This window comes from Helianthus annuus, chromosome 15, assembly GCF_002127325.2.
Source record: "Helianthus annuus cultivar XRQ/B chromosome 15, HanXRQr2.0-SUNRISE, whole genome shotgun sequence".
Classification (NCBI taxonomy): Eukaryota; Viridiplantae; Streptophyta; class Magnoliopsida; order Asterales; family Asteraceae; genus Helianthus; species Helianthus annuus.
Window position 1 is genome coordinate 17,161,004 of NC_035447.2, and position 24,514 is coordinate 17,185,517.

The window sequence follows — 24,514 nt, forward strand, 5'->3', positions numbered from 1 at the left end:
ATTGGAGAAACAGGTTCAATGCTTTCTATACAAACCCAATTGGCGTGAACAATTAAACACCTTTAAGTAACCTAACAATAACTAAAGTTCAGGATTCCCCTAAAAGTAAAACCCAGTTATGTGACAACCCAAACTTTCGAGGTTAGTAATGTTATCCTAGTCTCGCGTTATTCATTCCCTTTAATTGTGATTTACCGTGTAGTGCTAGTATTTTAATTTGTTCTTCGTACCTTTTGTGGTTGGGCCGCGTCTTAGTGTACATTTAATTATCTTAGATTGCAGCACCCGAACCCAACCTCAACCAAAGCCCAAGTTGGATTCGTTTTATTGTTTAGAGGTACGGGGTTGGGCTTGGTAAAGCCCAGGTGGGCGCTGAATTAGAAACTGGCCTTGGGCTTAGCTTATTATTACATGTAATTTGCGTACAATGATTATCACAATCATATCCTAAACCCTAGATTCCCCTAAGTGGTATACGGCAGTTGTGAAGCTTAACCCCCCCTTCCTGTTCGAGTTAATATACTGATCAATCCGGTCCAGGTTAGTGTCGCCCATCGATTGGTTCCTTCGTTTGTGTAACAGTGAATGATTGAATGATAATGAATGCTTGAATGGGGGTGTGGTTATTCGTTAATCAGTAGGATCCTATATCTACGTATTCATGTGATTTCTTTGTTAATATGTGAGCTAATGATGATGTTGTTGAGTAGACATGTATATTAGGTAGGTTAGATATATGGGTGTCATGCATATTAATGGCTGTGAATTATAAATGATGTCTCTAATGGTTGGGGTCCAATGGTAGTAGGGAGCAGAGTTCCATGGTCGGCCATGATACAAGAATATGGCGGCCCATGTGGGTGTTGATATTTTGATTTAACCAACCCATGTGCATCTCATTAATGTATTTGTAGTGTGTGAATAATAATGGTAATTATCTAATGTTGTTTACGTCCGAAGCATGATCAATGTACCTAATAATTAGCAAGCCATTGAATTCCGTAGTATGTGTGACTATGTGTTATTATGAATGCCACATGATTAATGCGGATCTATGCCACGTGATTACTAACCTGTTTGTGTAGAATTTATATAGTCATACATGACAAAAATTAGTGTATGAACACCAGCTCACCTATGATGAATATATGTTGAACTTTGTTATCAGTAGATAATGTCATGCACTCCAGGATTTAACGGTCATACATTGCACTAATCTCGATTAACAGTGGGTTTCCAACCGGTTCACTTAACTGGACTTATGTCGTCCAGCCCAACACTCACAGGGCTGCGTATGATGTGTCTTGTATGGACCATGAATGCTTGGGTTAAATCGAAACTGTGAATGAATTTAGGCGTGTTTGATTTGTGCACATTGGGTAATTAATGGTGACATGAGGCGGATGTGCTAGATATCCGAATTGGATTATTTGTGTGTAATACATATGCAATAAGTATGGGCTGCACTTCTTGATTTGGCTGCATTTATAGGTGTGGGCTGCACATGTTAGCTTGACCGGATAGGAACTAAAGGTTTAGGGTTAGTGGGCCGTGCATTTAGTATTGGGCCGTGCATAAGAACCTTGTGTTATTCTTTTGTTTATTTGAGCTGCTATGTAGAGGTTCGGGTCGCAAACAATGCAAGGGAGGCTGGGTCACATAATGTGGTATGTTGATATAAGATGAGTACAAATGAATTTGAGTGATTCATGGGTGTCGTAACTTGTGTGATGCGTGATTTCTTATCATGGATTATGTGACAAAATGCGTAATTAGGTGTGAATGCAAAAACTGACTGTTACCGGTAAATTATGACAGGACGTATTTAATCAACTGTTAAACAAGTAAATAATCTTGCCGAGCAAAGTCAAGGTGAGTTCACTACATTCGAGCATGTGTCCCAGTGGTTGGGGACAGTCAGGGGGTATCCCATGGGGGGGATAAGTCTTTGGGTAAAAACGGGTATATTGGTTAATATTCTCACCTATCATCTTTTGTAAGTCCCTCATCGGGTATTAGTTAGTAGCGCTACTTAGGTTTGGCACCCTCACCCCGTGCCTGTAGAGGACGGAGGTGAACTAATGACCCAGTCTGGCCCAGTACTAGATAGGAGTACGTGGGAAGGGCAGTCGTGTATTTCAGGAGCCGTCATTGTTCGGAAATGAGATATTAACAATATTACTTGCATTGGTTATTGAACTGTTTTACATACAACGGGTAACAAACGTTTTCTAAAACTGTGAACTCGCCAGCTTTGTCTGATACGTGTGTTACATGCTCGCAGGTCCTTAGGTACTGGGAACACAGGAACTTGCTGGCTGGAGGGCGAGAGTGGTCATGGTTACATTAATGAACTTAGTTATCAGACATTTATTTATTGAGGTTGTTTGGATAGTATTTACAGTATGATACATTAACGCTTCCGCTGAACTTATGGTTTTTGAACAACTTATGTTTGGGATTTCAGTATTATTAAATGATGAAACTTTATTTCAAACTTGTGATTCAATGTAATTGGTGGCTCATTGCTAGTCGTCACACGCCTAACAGGGACACTCCCTAGGTGGTAATTTGGGGGTGTGACAGTTTGGTATCAGAGCGTCTGGTTATAGTGAACTTGGTTTTAAAATGTTTTATAAAACCAGACTATAACTGAACTGATCCGACATTGACCATGACACTCAGCTCCAGACAGCAAGGTTCGTCTCTTGTTTACTATTGCACAGCATATTTAATACATACTCATGATTTGTATCACACTCAACCGTATACTTAACACTACAATATGAACTCACATGTTATTAGTCTATGCTACGTGTTAAGAGTAGGACTCTTCTTGAACTTACATGCTCTATGTGTGATGTCATTGGTCGTGCTGCTTGAATTTGGGGGAAACCTTTTAACATGAATTGGGAGGAACTGAGATAAACATGCAAATTGGGTTATTATTATGGGTGCACACATAATAACAACGTGGGGTGCATGTGAGTCCCAGTAAATCTCGACTAGTGTGGAAAAGGAATCCCACGTTGTTAGTCAATCTTGTATTAGAACCTCGAAAACTGTGAATACTATAGCAATACTTGACATCCGCTTGAAATGGTCTGTTAATTCGTTCCTTCTTCCCATACTTGTAGAATCATGAACGGACGTGGTGGAGGTCGTCGTGGTGGACGTAGTGGAGGCCGCGGTGGTGGGCGTGGCGAAATCCATATGACCCAAGCTGAGCTACAAGAATTACTCAACACCCAGGTGGCTGCAGCCTTGGCAGCTTATCAGGCTGGTATGACATGTACCAGACATTCCTTTCCTTTGAATCGTAAACTTGAGTCTTACTTGTTGGTATATTTTCTCTCGTTAATAGGTCAGCCGGCGCCACAAAACCAGCCTCACCCACCGGTTTGCACATTTAAAACTTTCATGGATTGCAAGCCACAGACCTTCAGTGGCACTGAAGGGGCTGTAGGACTTATACGCTGGTTCGAAAAGGCGGAGTCAGTGTTCGCGATATGTAACTGCCCGGTTGGGGATAGAGTAAAGTTTGCAGCAGGCACGCTTGAGGATGGTGCCTTGACCTGGTGGAATGCCCAGGTTCAACTGCTAGGTATTGAGGCGGCAAACGCCACTACGTGGGACGATTTTAAAGAACTGATGAGAGAGGAATACTGTCCTCGAGATGAAATACAGAAGTTAGAGAATGAGTACTATAATCTGAAAATGGTGGGGTCTGAAATTGAGGCGTATGTGAAGCGGTCGTATGAGTTAGCTGATTTGTGTCCGAACTTGTCCCGACCCATGTCCCGAAGAATCGAGTTGTTTATTAAGGGGTTACCTCCACGGGTGAAGGGTTTAGTTACAGCAGCGAACCTGAATAACCTAACCCAGATTGTTAGATTGGCACATAAAATCGTTGACCAGGAGGTGGAGAGCGACTCATTGCCACCTCGTATTTCTAGCACTACCACAGCTGCCACTACTTCCACTGCATCTGCTGCTGATAGCAAACGTAAGTGGAACGATACGGACAAGGGGTCCAACTCTGCACAGCCTCAGAAGAAGACGGATACTGGCAGCACCCGCAGTTCTAGTCAGACAGCATCAGTGAATCAGAACTCGAGTAACAAATCAGGGCAGGGATCATATGCGGGGAAGCTACCCTTGTGCAGCAAGTGTAACTATCATCACAAGGGACAGTGTGCTCGGGTTTGTCATCGATGTAATCGACCAGGGCATATGGCTAGGGATTGTAGGGCCACTTTTCCAGCTCAGCAGCAGCCATCACAGCAGATGGGTAGGCAACAATCTCAACAAAATCAGGGTACTCAGAGAGGGTGTTATCAGTGTGGAGCCGAGGGGCACTTCAAGCGAGACTGCCCTCAGCTGAAGCAGAACACAGGGGGTAGTAATGGGAACAACAATGCGGGGAACAATGCGGGTAATGTCGCGCGTGGGCGCGGGTTTGTGTTGGGAGCTGGTGAAGCGCGGAACGACGGCAATGTAGTTACTGGTACGTTTTCAGTGAACGGTGTATTTGCTTCTATATTATTTGACTCCGGTGCCGATTGGAGTTACGTGTCTTTGGGGTTCAGTTCTCAGTTAGGGTTAAGTCCTACACCTCTCGTAATGAAACACATTGTAGAAATAGCAAATGGTAAGACAATCGAAGCCTCACATGTCCTAGTTGGGTGTAAACTCGATCTTCTGGGTCAAGTATTCGACATTGACCTACTTCCCATTACCCTTGGAAGCTTCGACGTGATTGTCGGTATGGATTGGTTGTCAAAGTATCAGGCGGAGATTCTCTGTAAGGAGAAGATCGTACGTGTCCCTCTCCCTAGTGGAGAATCTTTATCAGTTCAGGGTCATCGCAGTGGGACCCCGGTTAGCATTGTTTCAGCAATGAAGGCTCAGAAGTATCTGCGTAAGGGCTATCCGGCAATTTTTGCTCTTGTCACTGATTCACAGTCAGACGAAAGGAAGATTGAAGATCTTCCAGTTGTTCGTGAATATCCTGACGTATTTCCTGAGGAACTCCCTGGTTTACCTCCACATCGTCAGGTGGAATTCCAGATCGACCTCGCCCCAGCGGCAGCCCCGGTTGCTCGTGCTCCTTATCGTCTTGCACCAGGGGAGTTACAGGAATTGTCAAACCAACTCCAAGAGCTGTTGGATAGGGGTTTCATCCGACCTAGCTCTTCCCCTTGGGGAGCCCCAGTCCTATTTGTGAAGAAGAAGGATGGGTCTTTCCGGATGTGTGTAGATTATCGCGAGCTCAACAAGGTGACGGTTAAAAACCGTTATCCTCTGCCTCGTATTGACGACCTGTTTGACCAACTGCAAGGGTCAAGTTTCTATTCGAAAATCGACTTAAGGTCGGGGTATCATCAGGTGCGAGTTAGAGAGGAAGACGTTCCCAAAACAGCGTTTCGGACGCGATACGGTCACTATGAATTCTTGGTTATGCCATTCGGGTTGACCAACGCACCAGCGGTCTTCATGGATCTCATGAACCGCGTGTGCAAGCCATACCTTGATGACTTCGTTATCGTTTTTATCGACGACATTCTAATTTATTCCAAGAACAAGGAAGATCATGAGCGGCATCTGCGCCTCATCTTAGAACTCCTGAGGAGGGAGCAATTGTACGCAAAATTTTCGAAGTGTGATTTTTGGATACGGGAGGTGCATTTTCTGGGGCATATAGTTAATGAGTTGGGCATACATGTGGATCCTGCCAAGATCGACGCCATTAGAAATTGGGCGGCACCAAAGAATCCTTCGGAGGTGCGGCAATTTCTCGGTCTAGCAGGGTACTATCGTCGTTTTATTCAGAACTTCTCGAAGATTGCTCAGCCACTCACCTCATTAACACAGAAGAAGATAGTTTACTCTTGGGGAACGAAACAGGAGGATGCATTCCAGCTTTTGAAACAAAAATTATGCAGTGCGCCGATTCTATCTCTACCAGATGGTACCGAGGATTTTGTGGTTTATTGTGATGCTTCGATTCAGGGTCTCGGTTGCGTGTTGATGCAACGCGAGAAGGTGATAGCTTATGCTTCTCGTCAGTTGAAGGTACACGAGAAAAACTACACGACACATGACTTGGAGCTAGGAGCAGTGGTCTTTGCACTGAAGATTTGGAGGCATTATCTCTACGGCACGAAATGCACCATCTATACTGATCACAAGAGCCTTCAGCATATCTTCGACCAGAAAGAATTGAATATGCGTCAGCGTCGCTGGGTAGAGTTGTTCAATGATTACGAGTGTGCCATCAAATATCACCCGGGTAAAGCTAACGTCGTAGCGGATGCTCTTAGCCGCAAGGAACCGAAGCCGAAGCGTATTCGTGCCCTACAGCTTACTATTCACTCTGATTTACCTGCTCGGATCCGTTCAGCTCAGATTGAAGCATTAAAGGAAGAAAATATCGAGGCTGAAGGATTACGAGGTCTACACAAGAAGAAGTTCGAGCAACGGTCTGACGGTATCTACTACTTCATGGAACGAATATGGGTTCCTTCATTTGGTGATCTTCGAGAGCTTGTGATGGACGAAGCACACAAGTCACGATATTCTATTCACCCAGGGTCCGATAAGATGTATCAGGACCTCAAGGTTTTGTATTGGTGGCCGAATATGAAAGCTCTCATCGCAACATACGTGAGTAAGTGCTTGACTTGTGCTAGGGTCAAAGCAGAGTACCAGAAACCTTCGGGTCTACTTCAGCAGCCGGAGATACCCATGTGGAAATGGGAACAGATCGCTATGGATTTTGTTACGGGGTTACCGAGAACACAGGCTGGGAACGATACTATATGGGTGATTGTCGACCGTCTCACAAAGTCAGCACACTTCCTAGCAATCAAGGAGACAGATAAGTATTCGCAGCTCGCAGCAGTGTACCTTAAAGAGGTGGTTTCTAGGCACGGGGTGCCGACTTCTATTATTTCTGATCGAGATCCTCGTTTTACTTCGGAGTTATGGCAGGCTATGCATAAGTCGTTTGGCTCGCGTCTCGATATGAGCACGGCCTATCACCCACAGACGGATGGTCAGAGTGAACGCACTATTCAGACGCTAGAGGATATGCTGCGGGCATGCGTTATTGATTTTGGAAAAGGATGGGAGAAGCACTTGCCGTTGGTAGAATTTTCCTACAATAACAGCTACCACACCAGTATCAAGGCAGCACCATTTGAGGCACTGTACGGGAGGAAGTGTCGTTCACCTCTTTGCTGGGCTGAGGTAGGTGAAAGTCAGATCACAGGTCCTGAGATAGTACTCGAAACTTCAGATATGATCATGAAAATCAGAGAACGTATGGCAGCTGCTCGTGACCGTCAGAAGGCCTACGCGGACAAGCGTGCCAAAGAGGTAGTGTTTGAAGTGAATGACCGGGTCATGCTGAAAGTCTCACCATGGAAAGGGGTTGTACGCTTTGGGAAACGTGGCAAGCTAAACCCACGTTATGTTGGGCCGTTTAAGGTTCTGGAGCGTATCGGTAAAGTGGCTTATAGGTTGGAGTTACCTACTGAGCTGGGTAATGTTCACGATGTATTTCATGTATCGCAGTTAAAGAAGTGTTATGCTGACGACCCATTAACGGTACCTTTTCAAGAGTTAAAGATTGACGACAAGTTGCAGTTTGTTGAAGAACCCATCGAGATCATGGACCGAGAGGTCAAAGTGCGTAAACACAGTCGTATTCCCATCGTCAGAGTTCGTTGGAACTCAAGACGTGGACCGGAGTTCACGTGGGAGCGCGAGGATCAGATGAAACTAAAGTACCCTCATCTCTTTCCCAAAGACAAAGCAGAGACAAGCAAAGCTGGTGAATCTCGGGGCGAGATTTCCTTTCAAGTTGGGGATGATGTAGCACCTGAGCAAAACCCGCAACAACCTTGAATTCTTACTTCATTCCTCTGGGAATACTGTCAAATTTCGGGACGAAATTTCTTTCAAGTTGGGGATGATGTGACAACCCAAACTTTCGAGGTTAGTAATGTTATCCGAGTCTCGCGTTATTCATTCCCTTTAATTGTGATTTACCGTGTAGTGCTAGTATTTTAATTTGTTCTTCGTACCTTTTGTGGTTGGGCCGCATCTTAGTGTACATTTAATTATCTTAGATTGCAGCACCCGAACCCAACCTCAACCAAAGCCCAAGTTGGATTCGTTTTATTGTTTAGAGGTACGGGGTTGGGCTTGGTAAAGCCCAGGTGGGCGCTGAATTAGAAACTGGCCTTGGGCTTAGCTTATAATTACATGTAATTTGCGTACAATGATTATCACAATCATATCCTAAACCCTAGATTCCCCTAAGTGGTATACGGCAGTTGTGAAGCTTAACCCCCCCTTCCTGTTCGAGTTAATATACTGATCAATCCGGTCCAGGTTAGTGTCGCCCATCGATTGGTTCCTTCGTTTGTGTAACAGTGAATGATTGAATGATAATGAATGCTTGAATGGGGGTGTGGTTATTCGTTAATCAGTAGGATCCTATATCTACGTATTCATGTGATTTCTTTGTTAATATGTGAGCTAATGATGATGTTGTTGAGTAGACATGTATATTAGGTAGGTTAGATATATGGGTGTCATGCATATTAATGGCTGTGAATTATAAATGATGTCTCTAATGGTTGGGGTCCAATGGTATTAGGGAGCAGAGTTCCATGGTCGGCCATGATACAAGAATATGGCGGCCCATGTGGGTGTTGATATTTTGATTTAACCAACCCATGTGCATCTCATTAATGTATTTGTAGTGTGTGAATAATAATGGTAATTATCTAATGTTGTTTACGTCCGAAGCATGATCAATGTACCTAATAATTAGCAAGCCATTGAATTCCGTAGTATGTGTGACTATGTGTTATTATGAATGCCACATGATTAATGCGGATCTATGCCACGTGATTACTAACCTGTTTGTGTAGAATTTATATAGTCATACATGACAAAAATTAGTGTATGAACACCAGCTCACCTATGATGAATATATGTTGAACTTTGTTATCAGTAGATAATGTCATGCACTCCAGGATTTAACGGTCATACATTGCACTAATCTCGATTAACAGTGGGTTTCCAACCGGTTCACTTAACTGGACTTATGTCGTCCAGCCCAACACTCACAGGGCTGCGTATGATGTGTCTTGTATGGACCATGAATGCTTGGGTTAAATCGAAACTGTGAATGAATTTAGGCGTGTTTGATTTGTGCACATTGGGTAATTAATGGTGACATGAGGCGGATGTGCTAGATATCCGAATTGGATTATTTGTGTGTAATACATATGCAATAAGTATGGGCTGCACTTCTTGATTTGGCTGCATTTATAGGTGTGGGCTGCACATGTTAGCTTGACCGGATAGGAACTAAAGGTTTAGGGTTAGTGGGCCGTGCATTTAGTATTGGGCCGTGCATAAGAACCTTGTGTTATTCTTTTGTTTATTTGAGCTGCTATGTAGAGGTTCGGGTCGCAAACAATGCAAGGGAGGCTGGGTCACATAATGTGGTATGTTGATATAAGATGAGTACAAATGAATTTGAGTGATTCATGGGTGTCGTAACTTGTGTGATGCGTGATTTCTTATCATGGATTATGTGACAAAATGCGTAATTAGGTGTGAATGCAAAAACTGACTGTTACCGGTAAATTATGACAGGACGTATTTAATCAACTGTTAAACAAGTAAATAATCTTGCCGAGCAAAGTCAAGGTGAGTTCACTACATTCGAGCATGTGTCCCAGTGGTTGGGGACAGTCAGGGGGTATCCCATGGGGGGGATAAGTCTTTGGGTAAAAACGGGTATATTGGTTAATATTCTCACCTATCATCTTTTGTAAGTCCCTCATCGGGTATTAGTTAGTAGCGCTACTTAGGTTTGGCACCCTCACCCCGTGCCTGTAGAGGACGGAGGTGAACTAATGACCCAGTCTGGCCCAGTACTAGATAGGAGTACGTGGGAAGGGCAGTCGTGTATTTCAGGAGCCGTCATTGTTCGGAAATGAGATATTAACAATATTACTTGCATTGGTTATTGAACTGTTTTACATACAACGGGTAACAAACGTTTTCTAAAACTGTGAACTCGCCAGCTTTGTCTGATACGTGTGTTACATGCTCGCAGGTCCTTAGGTACTGGGAACACAGGAACTTGCTGGCTGGAGGGCGAGAGTGGTCATGGTTACATTAATGAACTTAGTTATCAGACATTTATTTATTGAGGTTGTTTGGATAGTATTTACAGTATGATACATTAACGCTTCCGCTGAACTTATGGTTTTTGAACAACTTATGTTTGGGATTTCAGTATTATTAAATGATGAAACTTTATTTCAAACTTGTGATTCAATGTAATTGGTGGCTCATTGCTAGTCGTCACACGCCTAACAGGGACACTCCCTAGGTGGTAATTTGGGGGTGTGACAAGTTAGGTTTGTAATTTACTAAAACGTAAATCAAAGATGACCTGAAGTGAACAATATTGAAGTTTATCAATAAAATAACCTAAGATTGAAACAACTAAAAAACATGTACATGAGAACATCAATGAACAGAACTCGGCAAAAATCCAATTAAATCATTACCATAACCAGGTTTGGAATCAGACAGCCGCTTTAATCAACGATGATCAGCAGCAGCAGCAGATGGAAGACGATCGGTAGTGACGGCAATGCCAATCAGTGTTCATCATCAGCAGATGGAAGAGCGTCGGTAGTGGTGGTGGCCTGGTGGGTAACCTGCTATGGAGGGTAGGGAGAGAACAAATGGGTAGGATAACAAACGCATGGTTAATGGAATTGTATGAAGATTGAAATTACGAAAATACCCCGAATACTGTAGCAAACCTATGTTATCATTTGATATATATAATAATTTGTCAACAAGCAAACTTAGGGTAGGGTTTATGCGAGAACCACCTTTATTGCGAGAACCGCGAGAACCAATGTGAATACAAAAAGTACCTAAAAAATCCAAAAAACACACAAATTTTTTTTTTTAATATTTTTTTCTAAAAAAATCGCTATATTTCGTTACCAAAAAAAAAACTTTTTTTTTTCAAGTAACAGTTATGGATGAACATGTGCATATGTATCATTTGTTGGACAAATTCCGTAATATATTACCACTAGTAGATTAATGCACTTTCATTTACATTACCATCCGCAATACACTACTTTTTACATTACCAATATTAAGAATACACACGTGCATCATTATGTATAACCATGATATAACATGTTTTAGTACAAAAAGTTTGTGATTTTAAATGATGAAGTAGGCCCATATACATGTATTATGGTTAGTTATATCTAGTGGTTGATGGTTTGATTATATTTGTCACTTTATGATGTAATATGTTGTTTGGATGGTATAAAAGGGTGTTGATGTACATGTAATAAAGTGAAATATTGGTAATTGTATTGTATTATGGATGGTAGGAGGCAATGGTATTGCATTACGAATGATAGGAGGAATGGCAGTGTATTATGGATGGTATGATAGATGAAAGGGAAAGTGTATTCAAAGTGGTGTACCAAACCACACTATAACATGTTCATACATATAGATGCACATGTGCATTTCTAGTGTTGTTAATGTTATAACAAGTTCTTACATATAGATGCACATGTGCATTTCTAATATTGTTAATGTAGTGTATTAGTAATGTATTACAGAATTTGTCAAAGAAATGATACATATGCACATGTGCATTGATAATTGTTACTCGAAATTTTTTTTGTGATGAAATATAGCGATTTAAAAAAAACATTAAAAAAAATTTTTTTAGTGTTTTTTGATTTTTTTTTTTTTTTGTTGTGTTCAAACTTGGTTCTCGCAATAAAGGATGGTTTCTAACGGATCATTCTCCTATATATATATATAGGGAGAGGATCATACAAAACTAGAAAACTATATATAAATGAGAAAACTAAAAAACTAGCTAAAAAAGCCTAATAAACATACAAAAAAAAATATTTTCTTTTTACAATTTTTTATTAAAAATCTCTATTCTTTATACATAATTTTGAAGAGAAAGAAAAACTTGTACTGCACATATGCATTATATGTCTACTACACATGTGCACTACATACTTAAAATTAGCTTTTAAGTTTAGTTTAGCTTTTTGGGTTAGGTTTTTTGGAGGTTTAGGATTAGGATTAGGTTTTTGGGTGTGTGTGTGTGGGGGGGGGGTTAGGTTTTTTCGGGTTTATGTTTGGGGCTTAGTTTTAGGTTTTCGAGATGGGGGGGGGGGATGGGGGTTTAGGTTTTTAGGGGGTGGGGGGGTTTAGGTGTTTGGTGGGAGAGTGAATTTAGGTTTTTGAGGCGTAGGGGTGGGGGTTTAGGTTTTTGTGGGGTGTCGGTGGGGGTTGGTTAAGTGGTTTAGGCTTTTCCGTATTATTGCACATGTGCAATACAAATTTTTTTATATATATAAACTAGCGAAAATTAATTAAAAATTGTAAAAAAAAATTGGTATGTTTTTTTTAGGCTTTTTTAGTTAGTTTTTTCGTTTTCTCTTTTAAACTAGTTTTCTCATGATCCATCACCTATATATATATAGGGGAAAGTTCAAATGAAAACCACTAATTATCGCGAAAACATGAAAACTAACTAAAAAAGCCTAAAAAACATACCAAAACTTTTTTTTTTTGCATACCAATTTTCGCTATTTAAATTATATAAAAAAAAACTTTTTTTCAATTTTTTTTGTAGTGCACATGTGTAATAGTACTACACATCTGAATTATTACACATGTGCACTACAAAATTTCTTGAGTAAACTTCCGTTTTACTCCCTGTGGTTTGGTCATTTTAACGGTTTTGCTCCAATAGTTTAAAAATAGCCATTTTCCTCCCTGATTTTTCTAACTTATCTTCATTTTGCTCTCAGCCTCTAACTCTATCGGGGAGTGAACTGGCGACAAACTCGAAAGATTAGGGAGCAAACTGGCGACAAACTCGAAAGATTAGGGAGCAAACTGGCGACAAACTCGAAAGATCAGGGAGGAAAATGGCTATTTTTAAACTATTGGAGCAAAACCGTTAAAATGACTAAACCACAGGGAGCAAAACGGAAGTTTACTCAAATTTCTTTTTTTTGAAAAAAGTTTTTTTTATATATAAAAACTAGCGATTTTTAATAAAAAAAAATTGTAAACAAAAAATTTGGTGTGTTTTTTTTGGCTTTTTTAGTCAGTTTTCGAGTTTTCACAGTAAAAGTGGTTTCCATTTGAACCTTTCCCTATATATATGTATATATATATATATATATATGCATATATATAGAGAGAGTAGGGTTCCCACGGAAAGTGTGTTTTTCCTAGAAAGTTTAGGAAGCGATCTTGTCCATCCGATTTGTGTGTTTAAGGGTTGAGATTAAATCAATGGCAATCTTGTAATAATTAACTATATTTAATAGATTGTTTTAAATGAGTAGGGGCAATTTCGTCCTTATGTGTGTTTTAAACCAATAAAAAATAACCGTCAGAGATATCACATCTCCTTAATACACGTCAATTTCCCTCTCTCTCTCTCTTTCTCTCTCTAAACCCAAATTCGGAAACCCCCAAAATCATACCAAAAATACCTAAAATCATGGATGAAGATAAGAGATTTTCCTTGTTCCATATACGTAAGATCAAGCTTTCATTGTACTGCGTGTTTTACAAAGCGATTACGGGTGATTCTTGTTTGTAATTGACGGTATTTTGCTGGTTGCAGGGAAGAGATTCAAAAAGCAGGAAACTTTGGAAATGATAGATAGCAGCGAAATAGTTACCGGAAGCCGATCGAAAGCTGGGGCGAAATCTGCTGATGTAAAACACATTTGTATGAATCTGCTTGCTATTAAAACACAGCTGTATGAATCTGAATTGCTTTTAAAACACAGCTGTATGAATCTGAATGATAAAACACATTTGTATGAATCTGCTTGCTGTTAAAACACAACTGTATGAATCTGAATGATAAAACACATTTGTATGAATCTGCTTGCTGTTAAAACACAGTTGTATGAATCTGAATGCTAAAACACAACTGTATGAATCTGCTTGCTGTTAAAACACAACTGTATGAATCTGCTTGCTGTTAAAACACACCTGTATGAATCTGAATGCTAAAACACAACTGTATGAATCTACTTGCTGTTAAAACACAACTGTATGAATCTGAATGCTAAAACACAACTGTATGCATCTGCTTGCTGTTAAAACACAATTGTTTGAATCTGAATGCTAAAACACAACTGTATGAATCTGCTTGATGTTAAAACACAGTTGTATGAATCTGAATGCTAAAACACAACTGTATGAATCTGCTTGCTGTTAAAACATAACTGTATGAATCTGAATAATAAAACACAGCTGTATGAATCTGCTTGCTATTAAAACACATCACCAAGAACAAACTGTTAAAACACAGTACCAAGAACATGCTGATAGATTCCAGCAAGAAAACGAAGGAATGATTGATATTACGTGAGATCAGAAATCGAAAACAAAAATTTCCGAAATTTATATATAGTTAGTTATTGAAGATAATTTCCTAAAATAAAAATAGATTGTGAAAGTACATAAATGCCCTTTTAGATAAAATCCTTTAATGTCACATGTCGCGTTCTTATTGCTTCCTATACTTTCTAGGAAAAACACAATTTCCACCCAACTCCTACTCTATATCTATATATATATATGTAGGTTCAAATGAAAACCACTAGTTAACGCGAAAACTCGAAAACTAACTAAAAAAGCCTAAAAAACATACCAATTTTTGCTATTTTATGTATATAAAAACAACTTTTTTCAAAAAAAAAAAAAATTATAGTGCATATGTGTAATAAAGAGTACACGTGTGTATGTGTACTATACATGTGTATTATTACACATGTGCACTAAAAAAAATTGAAAATTTTTTTTTTTGAAAAAAAGTTTTTTTTATATACAAAAACTAGCAATTTTTAATAAAAAAAATTGTAAAAAAATTGGTATGTTTTTTAGGCTTTTTTAGTTACTTTTCGAGTTTTCGCGTTAAAAGTGCTTTCATTTGAACCATACCCTATATATATATATATATAGGGTTGGGCTATATAGAAAACCATAAATATTTAGGAAACCTGGGAAACTCAAAGCTCCCGACTTTTTTTTTTTGAAAAAAATAACACATGTAATATACATGTTTTTAAGAGTTTTGGGCCAAAAAAATCAAAAACGCGCCGAAGGGTTTTTTTTTTAAAAAAAACAAATTTCAGCAACTTTCAGCATTTTTTGTCTAACACTTGTTAGTCAACGAAGTTTTTGAAACCTGTTTATTTTTTTTAAAAAAAGTACTCGGCGCTTTTTTGTTTTTTTTGGCCCAAAACTCTTAAAAACATGTATATTACATGTGTTACTTTTTTCAAAAAAAAAAAGTCGGGAGCTTTGAGTTTTCAGAGTTTCCTAAGAATTTAAGGGTTTTCTGTCTAGCATTCCCCTATATATATATATATATATATATATATATATATATATATATATATATATATATATATGGTTAGGTTCATTTGTGAACAACCCCTTTGATTGTGAACACTAGTGAACTAATCATAGCCCATGATTATCAAAACACAAGTGTAAATAAGTTGTCATGATTTGATGATGAAAATACACTAGTGTATTTTACGATTTGATGATGTAAATCAATGGTCAGGATTTGTTCACTCGGTTTACAAATACACTAGTATTCGCTCTAGAACCCCACACACACACACACACACACACATATATATATATGTGTATATATATATATATATATATATATATATGAACAAAATATTTTAAACAAAACAAAACAAAAAATAAAATAACTAAAACTAAAGCATAAGGGTAAGATCAATCCCAGGAGGAACCAGTTCATTCACAAAGATCATAGGATTGGAAGATGTACAAGCGAAGGCATAGAGAAATGGGTTCATAAGGGGAGGTAGAGGTGGACACCATGGAGCTCTTGGTCGGGCAACACTGAGATGCTCAAAGATGTGTTGAAACAATGGTTGAGGGGGTTGCCCCAATCCCTCTCTCATTCTTGCCTTAAGTTGTTCATACAGATGTGTATACCTTCCGTCATACTCGGTGGCCAAATGCTTATACCACTGTGAGGCCATACTACTATGAGGCCATCCAATCTGTGTTTGAGAAAATGTTGTATCATTTGCTACAAACACAGTTCCAAAGCCTGTTAGTCAGCTCAAGCCTGCCAAGTTTGAATCTGTATTAATTTTGTGGAAGTAAGAAGTTAGTTTAGTAATTTGATTAAGCAAATTTGGCTTTGTAAGTTGTACCTCTTGATCTAAGTAAGAGGATGAGGATTCTGATGATGTATACTCCTTTGTCGTAAGACGGAAATTGGCAATATCATCTTCTTCATCGTCTAAAGAGGAAGAGTCAAGCCAATTCTCTTATTCCGCCTTGAGAGCTTTGCCTTTGCTCTCTTTTCTCTTGGCATCTTCCAATTTCTTGGAGTAGTACTTGACTTCTTTTACTTTCTTATTTTTACAGTCAGAAGCAAAATGCCGTTTTTTTCTTGACAACGATAACATAAAACATTTTTCCTTTTTGTTATCACATGAGTTTTGTGTTTTTGAGTTATTTTTGTTTGAACTAGTTTAAACTTTTCTTTTATAAAAACCTTTAAAGTTTTTAAATTGTTTTGTTAAAAGTGCTAGAGATTGTGCCAAAGACTCAATATCTGGTTCAACTTGAACATGATGACATTTGGACATTTTTTGATAAGGTGTCGACTTTGACAAATGTGGTTTGTGCATCTTGCAAACGAGTAGATATGATTCGAGAAAAACAAAAGGAGAAAGTAGAAGAAGCAATAGGTCGTGAAGAAGTTGAAACCTGGAGTGGTTTAAATCAAGAACTATCTATTGCAAGAGCCGGAGATACACGTTGGAGCTCTCATCATAAGACACTTGTGCGCTTGGTTTAGTTATATCCAACAATTATTGAAGTGCTTCAATATATTCGAAATTCCGGTTTCAATAATGTTCACCAAAGACAAGCAAATGGTATTTGGACATACATGAAGGCATATGATTTTGCATATTATTTACATTTGATGAAGCACATTTTGGGGATTACTAATTTGTTGTCTCAAGCTCTTCAAAGAAAGGACCAAGATATAGTGAATGCAATTCAAATGGTTAATGCAACGAAGCAACAACTTCAAACATATAGACTTAAAGGATTTGATTCACTTTTAAAAGATGTGGCATCTTTTTGTGAAAAAAAAATGAGATTGAAATTGTTGACATGGAAGATGAATACGTCAATCCAAAACATAAAAGAAAAAAGACTAACATCATCAATCGCCATTATTATGAGGTTGAAAATTTCAACACGGTGTTAGATATGCAATTACAAGAGCTTGACAACAGTTTTAGCGAGGTAACGACCGAATTACTTACATGTATTGGTAGTTTGAGTCCGGATGATAACTTTAGTGCATATAATGTTCAAAAGATTTTAAGGTTGGCCGAGTTTTATCCGTTTGATTTTAGTTATGAAGAAAGAGAATCTCTTATGATTGAACTAGGCAACTACATTATTATTATGAGAAAAGATGGAATGTTTGCTAACCTAAATGGGATATCTAATCTTGCAAAGAGGATGGTGGAAACAAAGAAACATTTGAGGTATACATTGGTCTATCGTTTATTGAAGTTAGCATTGATTCTACCGGTTGCAACGGCAAGTGTTGAGAGGTGTTTTTCGTCAATGAAACATGTGAAGACGGATTTGCGTAATCGAATGGGTGATGATTATATGAACGATTGTTGCATTTGTTATATCGAAAGAGACCTTCTTGCCAATGTTTCGGTCGACATGTATTGGATCGTTTTCAAAAGATGAAAACTCGTCGGGAACAACTCTAAAAGTTTGTAATGTTTTTTTTTATGTTTCGAAACACATCGTATGTTTATTGTGTGTTTTCTAGTGAGTAATGATTATATAATTTTGTTATGGTATTATATTTTATTATGTTCCTCATCCCGACCCGACCCGACCCAAACGACGACGACCCGAAAATTTTAACTTTTGTTTGTCAAAAATTTGAACACCGAAAAAAGTAATGAAATAAAGGGTCAACTCAATTATGTAATGAAATAAATCCACATTTAGTGTTCATTAAGTTTTGTTTTAATTTATGTCCATTGAGTTGATCATAAAAACTCTATATAAGTTCTCATGTAATTTGTATTGGGGGATAGTTTTGGAAGTTTATGAAAAGTCATTTTTTCTCCCAATTCACTTGTGTGTGTTTTGAGTGTGAAACCCCCAATTTCGGTATTCTACGAGAATCAACGAATTTTGGAAGAATTGTTCCTGGTATTCTGTGTGAATCAACAGGTCCGATTTCGTATCCCATTTCCTAGTCTACATCAGTTGGTATCAGAGCTAAATTTCTGGCTCAAAATGGCTTGTGAGATGGATTATCGCTTGTACCACACTCTACCATGTTTTGATGAATACGAGGATGAGCAATGGTATTCTTGGGCATGCGACGATGATTCGGGTGGTACCAGTAGTGTGCTCACCATTAGACATGACCACAAAAAAGAGTCGACGATCATGGGAGCCGGTGATGACGAATCAAGTTTCAAAAGTCATAGCGTTAAGGGTGATGGTCCTACTATGGTAACGGGTGGTCCAGCGGCTACATTTGGAACTCAACCTGTTAGCATGGGGGGCTTGCAAAAAAATTTCATGAGTAAAGCAATGAAGTCGAAGGCATTAAGAAACACAATAGATTTTGGTGCTTCTCAAATTTACTTTTGTACAATTTTAAAAGGTAATTTTCCAACAAATAGTTTTGAGGAAATTATTTTTGATGATGAAAACCATGGTATACAAAATTCTCATGCTGTAAAAATCTGGTACGAGGTTCTATTTGAAAATTTGGTTGATGGCCAGATTGTGGAGGTTGGAGAAGCTATGTCGTCAAAAGATGCCTATCATATTGATCAAAATGAAGAAAAAGTTGTTAAAATTGATGAGTATTTTGTAAAAAAAATACAATGAGGTCCATGGTTTACGACTATATGGTTATTTAGTTGGAACTATATTAATTGAGAGGGCTAAGACAATAGTGAACAAGAAATGGTCCTATGCTCCATTCGACCCAGGTGGTACAGGTTCAGAGTCAAATGAGATAACCCGTGAAGTAGAACTACTTGGGCGGGCCTTGATAATAATCGAAAAGAATCGGATTGATGTTCCTTTAGATCCAGGTGGCTTTAGCCTGGGACAAAACTCGAGGTAATGATGCGGGAATATCAAGTGTCGACTCAATTATGTAATGAAATAAATCCACATTTAGTGTTCATTAAGTTTTGTTTTAATTTATGTCCATTGAGTTGATCATAAAAACTCTATATAAGTTCTCATGTAATTTGTATTGGGGGATAGTTTTTGAGTTTTATAAAATAATTGATTTTGCACTTCAAATTCCGTGCCTTTTGGGTGGAATCTTGGGGGTTGGGGAAGAACACACGGGTATTCTTTGAATCAACGTGTTTGATCTTCGTTTCCGTATTACGCGCTACATCACTTTTGTTTGTCAAAAATTTGAACACCGAAAAAAGTGGACCCCATTGAAAAAAAATCCTGGGTCCGCCACTGGGTTCAAGGTCACTTTGTTTAATTTTATTAGACAAGTCGGACAATTTGTTTGAAAATCTTACATGATTTAACTCAAGTCTCACATTCTTTTCTTTGATTATATCAGAGATAATAGCTACGAGACCGCCTTTAGAGGTTGAATCTTCAAAGATTTCACTCTCTTGCACATGAAGAATATGAACAAATTACTTAGTTGCATTTTTTCAAGGCCAGCAGTACCAGTTAAGTGCCTCCACTCTTTTGGTAAACCTTGAATAAACTTTTGTTGGAAATTTTGTGAATGGATATTAAATATATTTATAATTTAATGAAATTATAAATATTAATTAGAATATTCATGTGGTAAATAAAAGAGTAACTCTTGAGTATTTAATTAGTTTTATTGGAATTTTTAAGTCTCTAATTAAGTGACTAATTAAGTGTATAATTAAGTGAATCCTTTCACTAGTCTTGTTCAAATAGTAGGCTATGTGTTTTTTTTTTTTTTTTTTTTTTTTTGTGACAACAAGAATAGGGTATTGCTTAATACATGAAGAATACTAGAAGTAGTATGAACACTTGAACACCAACTAGAGAGATGAGTACTCTCTACTTGTTTCCACCACATGAGTTCAAACACTACAATTACCGGATGTAACCTTGGGCCGGTGAGCCATCTCCGGCAGTACAGACTGCTTCGGCTGTTGTACCCTGGGAGACAGACGCGTCATCTTTAGTAGAGGCGCGAAATCTGTTTTAAGGGAAGCGTGTTGAACACGTGCCTCAACCAAAACCGTCAACGTTTTAGTGTGCTCTTTTTGCAGTCAAGGAGTATTTTTCAAGACTCAAGATGATGAATACTCGAGTCTAGGATGCTATCAAGTGCGCGTGAAGGACCCACCAGAGATGCGGCTTGAATCAAGATTGGTATATATAATTATATTTATATTCTTTTATTTAGTTATTGCAACCGGTATTGTACAATGATATTTCCTACGAATAACGAGAGTCTCGTTATGATATATTTTGTAATTATATTTTACAAAAGGTGAACCTATTTCCTACAAACTTAAAACAGATTTCATGAGATTGTTGGTACAATCTTAAAAACCTTATATATAAGGATTTTGGGTTTACGAAAGGATTTATAATAGAATAAAAAAAATATTTTTAGAAGTTATGATCTTATAAATTTTTTTTTTTTTTTGGGAAATATGTATGTAGTACAACTTGTTGTTTTTGGATTTTTTGAGATTGAGATAAAATCTTAAATCCTATACCGTGGTACAAAACGAATAGTTTTGGTTCCAACGTTTGGTTTGAAACGATTTTGAGAATCATTAATTTTTCTAATTGTTGTGTTAGATCGGGTTTATTAGTGTAAACCATACGTTTTTTTGTAAACGTTAAATTCTCTTCAGTAGAGTTTTTTTATGTCTTTAAATAAGAGTTTTATGTTACTTGATTAGAGTTTTATGTCTCTAATTAAGTCTCTATTTAAAGTAGACTTTTCATCCACCAATGGATTGATATGAACAAATAAGTCTTATAATGATTTTTGTAATCATTTGTCTTCTAACATGTGTGTTAGAAATGTTCATGAAACGCGTTAGTTTGGAAGCAATTTTTAATTGTTTAGTTTCTAACGTGGGTATTAGAAATGAATTATTTATTTGAACCATATATGTGCTTTTAGCAAGTCGAATTAACATTTTGTGAAAATGTTAATATTTCTAACGTGCGCGTTAGAATTTCTTTCATTTTAACATGATTGTTAAAAATGGTTAAAATACAAATGCTTTGAAATGTTTTATGTAGACATTTTATATAAGCAATTTGTTGTAGCATTGTTTTAATGCTTTTATGATTTAGAAATAAAATGTCATACATTGAAGTTGATGTTTGATTAGCTTCAAGGAATTAAATCACCGTAAAGTGATGGTGTAGTATTTATATGGATTTAATGAAATTAAAATCATTCACTAGACTCTTCATATGAAAGATAAACTCTTAAGGAGAGTTTCAAGTCAATTTATTAGTTTTTTTATTAGAGTTTATTTCTCTAATAAAGTGAGACTTTTAGTAGAGTTTTAATGATGACATTTGATGAGTTTTATTAGAGTTTATATTTATAATTATTGAGCCTCTTAACTCTTCATATGATATGGTGAAACTCTTGAGTAGAGTTTTAATGATGACAATTGATGAGTTTTATTAGAGTTTAAGTCTATAATTATTGAGACTCTTAACTATTCATATGGTGAAACTCTTTAGTAGAGTTTTAATGATGACATTTGATGAGTTTTATTAGAGTTTAAGTCTATAATTATTGAGACTCTTAACTATTCATATGGTGAAACTCTTTAGTAGAGTTTTAATGATGACATTTGATGAGTTTTATTAGAGTTTAAGTATATAATTTTTGAGACTCTTAACTTTTCATTTGGTGAAACTCTTGAGTAGAGTTTTAATGATGACATTTGATGAGTTTTAATGATGACATTTAATGCTCTAATTTGGTCATGTTTGGTATATATAAAATGACTTTTCTAACACATGTGTTAGAAAATGTGTATCACGAATACGAAGTTAGAGATTGTTCATAATGAACAAAAATGTTTTATGTAAACATTTAATCGCCTATGTGAGCATTAAAGATGATGAGAAATGGTTTATTTTATAAACTATATGTTTGGAAAACGTTTTATGTAAACGTTCGATTCTATAATGTGCTTGTTATAACGTTTTTTTTAACATGCGTGTTAGAAAATGTTATTTGGTGAAAAACAACTTGGTGTTGTTGTGAACAAATTTAATTGTTCAAGTTTACTACTTAAATGTAGTATTTGTAACAACTTGGTGTTGTTTTGAGCATAATTGTCCAAGTTTAAAGTTTAAACATGAAATGGGGAACTTGTACTTACAAGTGCATGGAGTCTTATTGAGGGAGTACCTCAAGACATGCCATGAGACGAAATTGTTGAGAAGATTTCGGTCAGATTTTAAAGTGTTGAAAATAAAAGCACTTTTCTATTTGATGTCTACAAATTGTCTATGTTTCGTTTAAATTTCAAAAGTGATTGGCACTTATGATTTAGTTTCCAATGTATTTTATTGTTTTGTGTTCAATATCTTCGGATAACACATGCAATTTTTTACAAAGAAATAAATCACTAATGGTTGTGACGTATACATTATTTTTGTGGAAAATAATTATAACATCGGTTATATATTGTTTAAAAGAATATGGTTTTAAACGGATAGTACATGAAAATACTTGGACATAAATAACTTGAGAGTTGTTACATTGACTAAAAGTCCAAAACAAAACATCAAATGTATAACCACATCATGAGTGAGTAATGAAAGAACGTAGTGATTGTATTGAGATGAAATACACTAAGGACATTCATGTCGACATACTTCATTAGAAGTCGTTGGAAGAAAATTCACAAGTGTGAATTCTAACATATGAAAGTAAAGTACTATATGTTATTGTATACCTTTAATAAATCTTGCGAGATTTATAAGTAGATGCGTCTACCACTTGATTATTGTTAGATCCATATGGAGATTTTACCTTCATTTAGGAGAGCATCCTAAATATATATATATATATATATATATATATATATATATATATATATATATATATATATATATATATATATATATATATATCCTAATGAATAACAATAGATGTGTGCAAATCACTTATGGCAAATTATGAATGCCATGTTGTTGAGTGTCGATCTAGTTGACTCTATCTCATACATAATAGTGATTGTAGACGAGAAACATTCATCTTGCTGGTGATGAATGTGTTTACCAAGTGACTTGGATTAAGACTTATGTTTAAGTACTTATGAGTCAATGGTAGAATGTTGGAGATCAAAGGTAAACAAGTTATGTTCCTTAAATGAATGATGAAATTTAGCTATGTGCTATATACAATAATTTGTGAGACTTTCCTAAATATTGATGTTTTAGGATTATGAATAAGTCTCATTATTTTGTCTTAACAAGGGATGAATGTTGCAAAGTGATATTATGATATCCTTAGGGCTGTGAAGAATCAGAATGATGTATCTTCTGTTCACATGCTAAAGTATTATAGTCTAAAGCATGCTAGACTAGTACTTGGTTAATTATGGGTCTTGACGGAGACTAATTAACTCTAAACATTCAAATGTGTATGAGCACAAAAAGAATTTGTATATAGATAAAGTTGAGAGAGAATTTTCATTCATTATAAGGAAAAGACATGTAACTTTTAAGAGTTTGTTCGAAAAGCTAATGAGGAGAACTCATTGTCTAAGCTTATTCTAGATTTTAAATTAGAATTATTCTAAGTTGGTGACAAACTTATGACAATGGCAAGTGTTTCCTTGGTTAGCTCAGAAGCTTATGTAAGCTAATGCAGTATGAGTTGAATTCACTGATACAATGAGGTTGATCTTGTTCAATCATATGTGTATAAATGTCGTCATAAGTGAAGTTACGGAAATGTTGATCAAATGGCAAGAAATGTGGGGGATGATCCATTTAGAAACAACCCTATAAGGGTATGTAGAAATGGTTTTCATTACCCCATCTGGATGATATCCTATAACACTTAAATGTGGGGGTGTCTTGCATATGTATCATAAAAGTTTGGCAATAAGGATTTTGTAATCCAATCTAACATTGCAAACAGACGACTATGTGGAGGACACAAAGGTCGCAGTGCATAATGGAGATGTGTTTGCCTTAAATGATACGCGTATCTTACAAAGACATATATTATAACCAGATTCAGATGGCCACTGAGGTTATAGTCTTAGAAGTTGACAATAGGCAAAATTAACTTATG

General features: G+C 37.0%; 1 protein-coding gene across 1 annotated transcript; it reads left to right on the forward strand.

Moving 5' to 3' along the window:
• Nucleotides 1-17,313: 17,313 nt before the first annotated feature.
• Nucleotides 17,314-17,913, forward strand: LOC110913364. Its single transcript, XM_022158201.1, has one exon. It carries the CDS (start codon nucleotides 17,314-17,316, stop codon nucleotides 17,911-17,913), a length of 600 nt encoding a protein of 199 aa, XP_022013893.1.
• Nucleotides 17,914-24,514: the final 6,601 nt, after the last annotated feature.

What these genes read in the sequence shown, in the direction of transcription:
- LOC110913364 (XM_022158201.1), top strand. Translation starts at nt 17,314, where the DNA reads ATGGAAGATGAATACGTCAATCCAAAACATAAAAGAAAAAAGACTAAC.